Here is a 7,801-nt window from a genome sequence, read left to right as displayed (position 1 = left end):
CATGTGTGGTGTGTATGTGTGTGTAGTTTCCAAAGAAAACAAAAAACATATCTAAGGTTCAGGAATATTGGACTTGGCAAATCCAAGGTTTGAGTTTCCCAGGTAATAGTCTTAATGATCTATCACTTGCAGAGTTTCTAGTTCAGGGAAAGATGGTATGTCCAGATCACTCTCCCCAGGGAGGTGCCCCAAAGGCTGTCATCGCCAGTGGCATACCAAAGCATATGGTCTTTCTTCTGTCAGGCTGATCATTACTCTACAATTTCGGGAAAAAGCACGAAGGCTGCTCAGAAAATGGTGAATCACAGGCAAATGCAGTTTAGGGGGAGACATCATTCAATGTTTTGAAATAGTTGAAATATCTTACTTTTATTAAAGTATTTTTCCTAGTGTTTTTAGTGGATATGGTACATCAAAGGCACGTATTCTATGGCCGGTAGTGTGTGAACATAAAGAAATATATTTGAATAATATCTTTAAAATATTTCAAAGTTTTATTAAATATTTTTATTCAGTTTTAAGATCACAGTTAAAGTACTTTAGCATGTTATACACATGACTTACATGTGCAATTTTTAGAAATATCAAATTAGGTATAAGATTTTGCAGAAAGAAATTATATAAATGTGTATATTGACTTTTACTACACATACATCTAGAAAGCAATAATTCTGTTGTACCATTAAGTGGAAATCATTTATTACATGGCATGTTTACACCAACTCTAAAGAGAACCAAGCCAATTTCTGAAAGCAAAAAAATGAGCGATTCGGTCATGCTGAAACTGTCAACAGACTTAAGACCTGGTGGTCAAATGAAGCTATGGTTAATTTATGACATGGAAGTAAGCAATTCAAACCTATGAGAAAAGTTCATAATCTGGTATGTGGAATCTCAGGTGGTTTTATTCTTTTTCTTGACAAATTCCTGAGAGCAAGAGACTTGTTTAGTGCTAATGAAATGAAAAAAACGTTGCTGAGCAAGTCGCTGAGCTCCAGATGGCACACCTTCCCTACCCCAGTTCTGCCGCTCTTAGAGCCGAGGCACTAATGTGAGGTGTTGGGGACATAAGCCCACCCCTGTGGGGGGCCGCAAAGCGAAATCAGTGTTCATTCAAGAAACATGAGTGTTTCTGTGATTTAGGTTAGAGCTTGTGAGGTAAGATTTGCATTGCGTGTGGAAGGGTTTGGAGGCATTGAATTCGATCCTTGTTACTCAGGAACCAGTTCTGGCCCAAGTTGTCAGGAAATCTTTGGAAGGAGTAGTAATGTTCACAATAACTAGTTCTGTGCATAAAAATCAATTCTGAGGGCATGATCAGTTTTGACCACTGACTGCAAAAAGAAAGCAATGGCCATACAACTTTTAACTACAAGGTTTCCTCTCTCAATTTTATAGTATATAAATCATACCACCACAGATAAAATTTGGCCAGAAGAGGAAACTTTTTTAAAAATGTAGAAGAAAAGGGTAGCACATACAGAGAGGGATATTGTGAGGGAGTCAAATATATTTGTCTTTTTATTCACTCGTTTGTGGCTTCTTTGTTCCGAAGTGTAAGGAAGATAGTGTCCCCAGTGAAAAGAACAAAGTCATTTAATATGGAGTATGATAAACTGAGCTATCGCTTCCAAACTAAAGCAAAGCAGTTCATCAAACCCTGAATACTTCGGCAGACACATCTGGTAAGATGAACTGAACAACTGCTTCTTTTTTAATTATAAGTATGCTGTTAGTCAATCTAAGTAAGATAATTTTTAAAAATCCCCAAATTCAAATAAAATAAATCCAAGTCTAATTCTTTGGGAATGCTCATCTAAACAAAAGCAATATCTACTTTAACAATTAGTACACTTTTTGTAAGGTGAAAAACAAGGACCTATTTGGGGAAAGCTAAATTTTCATTGCTACCTAGCAGTCATTCTGAATACTTTATAGGTCAAATGGAATAATAGCATTTGCTTCTACTGCCCATTTTCAGCAATACATTGTTCTCTCTGGAGAAGGCGGTTTGTGAAGTCAAAACACTGCAGTGGAAAATAGTGGCACCGAAGGTAGAAGCAAAAAAAGACAAACTTTTATAACAGGACTTACTGAAATTAACTTTTAAAGCCGAGGTAGCCCATTAAGGTTGGCCTTACACGAGGGCTCTGTGGAGCAGTGCAATCAAAGGGGAATCTCCTCGACAGCATCACACACACACCAACATTCCCTTCACAAAGGACGACTCCGGGCCTCCCGAGATTCCCTCCTCTTCCCCGACGAGGCGGCGGTGCTTCGCCTTGTCACACGGATGCTGTCCTCCAGCCTCCAGCTGCTGGTCTTCAGAACATTTACAATTCATACAGTAGTTTAGCAGGCAGCATGGTCCCACTGCTTCACATTAATGCCAAACGCCAAACTTGGAACAGAGCTATTTGGTATTCCCCACCCCACCCAACCCTATAAACGAGACATGCCATTCAGTTTTCAGCTTACTCCTGTTCTGTATCAATTTATAAGTAGCTTGAGATTTTACATAGGTGCAAACACTTCCATACATTGAGCCAAAGACTGCAGAGTACAAACAAAACTTTCTATGACTTACAGTAGCATCTGACTGAAGGAAATGACAGGAATTGAACATGTTGGATTAGAAGTATCCAGACCAGTTCAGATGCTCCTTTTTGTTCATAGTGTTTTATCACTACTTCTTTTTCTCCAGCAATTTTCATGGCAGGAACCGGAATAACAATGATAACACATGGTAATTATTTCAGCACGGCTGAGTATTGGGACATGGCATTGGTAGAAAGCTCATCTGATAGAATTAAATAAATATATTTCTGATATTTGTGGGAAAAAGACTGTCGGAATTACAACGGTATGATTTATCTTTTAAAAAGGGTTTTAATGATTTAACAATTTTGATCTAAAATCTGGGAACTAACCCAATTTGGGGACAAGAACCTGTATTTCCAATGTGGCTATGGGACACTTTTCTTTTTCCCGATCTCATATACAGTACCCAAACAAATAAAAACTTAAAGGATGTTTTACAGTATTTTTTTCTTTCACTCAGCTTCTTAGAGCTGCAGCTTCAGTTACTATAATATACTCTACACACTTCAAAATTACATAGGAAATACCCAGAGTAACTAAATAAATAAAAGGCTAAAGAAAACTGGAACAGTACGTCTCCATCTGAGACGAAATCTTCTACTTCCAGCATCGCAGAGAAGGGCTAGGACAATTTTTTTCAAAAGATTTATATACAGGTTTGAATCCAGAAATTAAGGTTAAAAGCATAAATATTGATAATTTCAACTAAATTCAGAATGGTTTCAGAAAGATATGATACAACAATTTAGAATAAAACAAAGCAGAAGAGTATCATATTTTGGTTTGCTTGAGATTTACATAAGGTGCAACAATTTTTTCTCTCGAGGATGCTGTGGGACAAATGTTAGTGTAGACGGTAACTGCTGGCAGATTAAAGTACACACCATAGCAATATGATTTTCCAAAATAAAAAAGAATGAGAGAAATGAAATGAAAATGGAAGCGGGGGTTGGGGGGAGAGCACTACATATTGGTCTGAAATATTTGTGCTAACAAATGTTGTTACCTGAAAATACCAACACTCCTCTCCAGCAGATCCAGGGCATGAGAAGCACTATTACCGAAATCAAGACTTCACTCAGAGAGACGACAAGGTGAGTGTCTAAGGAACTATAAAGCTTTGCAGGATTTCTGCTACTCTCGGTGCCTAACCGCTTAAAAATTAAGCATTTCTACAAAAAGGTTTGTTTTTAAAGTATCTGAAAACAGTCATATCCAGTAGGTTGCCCTCCCTCCCCTACCCCTGCCTAAGGGAAAAGCCACTGAGGTTTAGGAAAAGCAGATCAAGTAAGATATTAATCACATAGAAAAAAAGTAATCTTTTGTTTTGCTTCTTTTTTAAAAAAGATCCCACGAATATACAGCAATCTCTTAAGGGACTCTAGTGAAATGTCAAGAGGACTGAAGGAGGGTGCTCTGGCAAAAATAGATCTACTCTAACGTGTTCTATAGAATAACAAGGTAGTACCATTGTCAAGGTGCATGTTCTGCACCATACAATTTTTGTTGTTGGTTTTTGTTTTTTTGGATTTTTAGCTAATTATAATTTTCAAATCACTGCTAGCAAGTGGTCCAAAACTCCAACAGCCACCAACATCGGGACCCAGCAATTCTCAAACATTCACTTTTTGTATTGAAATTTAGAAAATATTAATAAAACAGCATCATAGTAAAAATATTAGGCTAAAATCTGGAACTGCTCACTTGATTTATTTCTATTTGATGGGGGTAAGCTATAACCTCTGATTAACCTTTTACTAATCCCTTCTTCCTCCATCCCCACAATGAACATGCATATCTGAGGACACCATGCCAGCGCTCTGCTGCCCTCTTTATCTGCTTTAAAAAGAAAACAACCCTCTATATATTTTTTCTGTCCTGTTAGTATGTTGTACATATTTTCCAGCACCGAAACTGAAGTAATATCTACAACCATGAGGAGCTAAACCTAGTCAGTATTAATAGAGTCATGTTTTGTATGGCTATTAGGTCAAATTACAATTAGAAAAAAAATCATCATTACAATTCAGTCAAGTATAAATAAGAAAGCTAGATAAAACCATGTAAACTGTCACCATTTAGAGATCTAATTCAAAAGCTTCAAACTTGAACTAGCACTATCAAAATTCCGCCAGTTTGAAAACCCTTAAAAATTATTGCTGGAATCCGATCATTAAAATTTGGTAGTTTGTGCTGTGATGCAAAAGTGGGGAAATACTTTGTGCTATAGAACAAATACCCTGTAAAATATGCAGCCTCAGACTAATTTTGATTTATCCCTTTGCATCTGTTGCTAGGAAACAAGACACTGTGAACGTCAGGTGGTTAAGTCAATATGTTGAATGTTCTAAGCCAGTTAATCCACTTGGCACCGGCATACGTATGGTTGGTTTTATGTTCAAAAGCAACAAAATACAAAAAGGAAACAGAAACTTGCAGGTGGGCCTATGACTGAGAGTCCCACTCTGGTCAGGCATACCTCCCTCATCACTGACGCAATACCTCCTAAACAGCACAAACTCGAAATGGCTCTCACACCTGCAGCGCCAGGCAGGCCGTGCATAGCAACTGCAACCCGTCCAGTCTGTCCGTGATGGATGTGAAAGGTCTGTAGCTCCAAGTCCACATGAAGTGAGTGTCTTCAATGTGTTTAGAATAGTGAAGTAATACTAAGGTCACTTCTGAATAATATTTTTGTCTTTTTTTTGTTTGTATGAACAATCCATTGGTCACTTAGACCCCTGTGTAAAAATAAAAGAATCCTCAAGGCATGAAAACATCAGTAATCTGTAATCTGCAGGACTCTTCCCCTGTCTGGGAAAATATTTGCCACAATTTGCCCCAAGCAAATTCTTCTTGGTCACTCAAGGCTAAGAAAAAAATTCAGATTGTAAGAGTTGTAATGTTTCTCTCTCTCTTCTCTGTCTTTTTTTTTTTTGCCAGCAAACTACCACTCTGGTGGCAAATATAAAAGTGCAGAATATATGGACCACGAGGCCGAGCATACACCGCTAACAATGGTACATCTGCCTGCCCATGCTGCTTGGGAGTCTTCTGGAACAGGCTTTTTAATATTTATTCTACAATATAAATGTAGGTATAACCTATTATATAAACCATCTTAGAACTTAAATCTCCATGTACAAAAAAGACTAAGAATATCTAATAATAACTAGTGCAGTGCGTCAGTTTTTGTTTTTTTGTTTTTTGTTTTCTTTTGAAAGAATAACTAGGTAATATATGAAACTAGTTTCACACTCTCTGTTGGTAAAAGAGATGCTGGATGAGCTACAGTAAAGGCAGCCTTTTACCAAGTTACCACCTATTACCATCAAAAGCCTTCAATAGAAAGCAAAGCTCCAAAACCATTCTGTTTCTGCTCAATATCACCAGACAGATCACATCACCCTCAAAGATTCCAGGTTCCAAAAGAACAAACTGGCCCAGGATGCTAACTTCTGCTTCAAGTGAATCTGGGCCGTGTAGGGCAACAAGCACTTGTTTGCAGTCTCTATCTCCCACCACATGGCCTCACTAGCATCCCTCGGTAAAGACAAGGCTAGGGTAGTAGGTAAAGCACAATGTTTTACAAGTAAAGGGCGCTTCACTGGTCAGCGCAGGAAATAAGTACAGGAGCCTGTGGCATTTCTTTTGGCTGTCCATCATGGGTGAGCGGAGTTGACCTCTGACCTCTGTAAAACAGGGGGAAGGAAAAAAATCACTTATTCAGAGTATGTTATCAGAGACAGGAGAGGATGAGGAATAACAAATAAAAGCTTTCCAGTATCTTGTGTAACAGCTATTGCTGATTTGTTACTTGAATCATCTAATGAAAACTGTTTTTGTCCTTAGAGTTTCTTTTTTGTTTTTCCCCTCCTTCTTTTTCCTTCCTCCTTCCCATCCTCCCTTCCATCCTGAGATTTCTTAATTCCCTTCTTACAACCCAACAATGTACCCGCTGGCCCCAAAACTAACCAATTCCATTTGAAGAGATGAAGCCTGAAATATCAACAGATTTGGGGCATCACCGTAAGAAATGGAAAACTTCAATCAAGGACTGAGGGGCTGGGACAACAATCTTCCTCCTGATCCACTGATACTAAAAATGACATGCTCCTTTCCTTGACTTGCCTGAAGGGAAAACTCTCCTGTAATAATTGGTATCTCCAGGCTCATTTCTTAATATACATACATTTTTTAATACACACAATAATATCCTCAATTTAAAACTCAAGGCCAATAAAAGCAATGATTCCTGAAGAGAAAGGGAAATGAAGTGTAACTCAAAGAAAAAAAGAATGAAAAATAAACAATGAATGAAGAAACTGTGAAATGCTCCAAACAAAAGAAAAGTCCATGCATGGACACAGAGTGTATAGAGCAAGAAAGCAAGTACTGACTCTGGATTTTAGATTCTAAGAAAATCCAGCCTACTTGGGCCAAAATCAACACATGGAGGGAAAACTCCAGACAGGACTAGAAAATTCAAGGAAATTTCCATCATTTGGATTGGAACTATGCCAAACATAGCTGATTTTTCATTCAGCTTTTGTATAATTTGTAGTAAAAAATATAATTTACTTCATGGTTATGAGAAAACTGTCTAAAATTCTTGGTAATTTCTACAGAGCTTCTCATTCTAAAAAAATAGGACTGGGCATTTCCTTGACATATGCCAACAGGCCTACTGAGTCTAGCTGCCCAGACAATGCACACTCACTGCTCTGACCCTTACAATCGTATGAAGCACATAACACTGTACTGAAAACACGTGAAGTACTGGCAATGTTTTCACTGGTTGACCTTTCAATACAGTATCTTCTTCAGAGAACTTAGAACAAAAGGAGTTATTGTAAGATTCAGATTATATCTGCTCCAAATACTCAAGTTCCTCTTGATGCACAATAAAGAAAAATAATGTAGACAAATTACAACATTTGGAAGTTTCAGAGTCTTTTGATCACTTAATAGCCCAAGATATTTAGGATTTAAAAAAAAAAGTGTTAGAATCAAAATTCTGGATTAACCTGTTTATTCACATGTGGATGCTATAAGCACCTCCTGTTCAATATGTTCAGCTCTTTTTTAAATAAAGATGAAATTAGAATGATATTTTTCACTTTTAAGATTGAATATTTAATAGTACTAAAAGATCCAAAAGAATTTTAATTATTGGAAAAGAAAAAAAAAAACAAAGAAA

At 37.4% G+C, this 7,801-nt stretch overlaps 1 protein-coding gene across 5 annotated transcripts in view; it reads right to left on the bottom strand.

Annotated features, from left to right (window-relative positions):
• Positions 1–335: 335 nt before the first annotated feature.
• BBX (BBX high mobility group box domain containing) overlaps positions 336–7,801 on the bottom strand; it is a 264,448-nt gene continuing 256,982 nt past the window's right edge. For 3 of the 5 annotated variants that reach the window (XM_069475077.1, XM_069475078.1, XM_069475079.1), the window contains one exon: positions 336–6,293. In XM_069475077.1, coding sequence (XP_069331178.1) covers positions 6,206–6,293 — 88 coding nt within the window. In that variant the 3' untranslated portion in view covers positions 336–6,205. The remainder of the gene's footprint in view (positions 6,294–7,801) is intronic. The other 2 variants (XM_069475075.1, XM_069475076.1) reach the window with 1 other exon arrangement.

The sequence above is a fragment of the Eulemur rufifrons genome, chromosome 7, assembly GCF_041146395.1.
Source record: "Eulemur rufifrons isolate Redbay chromosome 7, OSU_ERuf_1, whole genome shotgun sequence".
NCBI classification, from domain to species: domain Eukaryota; kingdom Metazoa; phylum Chordata; class Mammalia; order Primates; family Lemuridae; genus Eulemur; species Eulemur rufifrons.
This window is presented reverse-complemented; position numbering and strand designations above follow the sequence as displayed.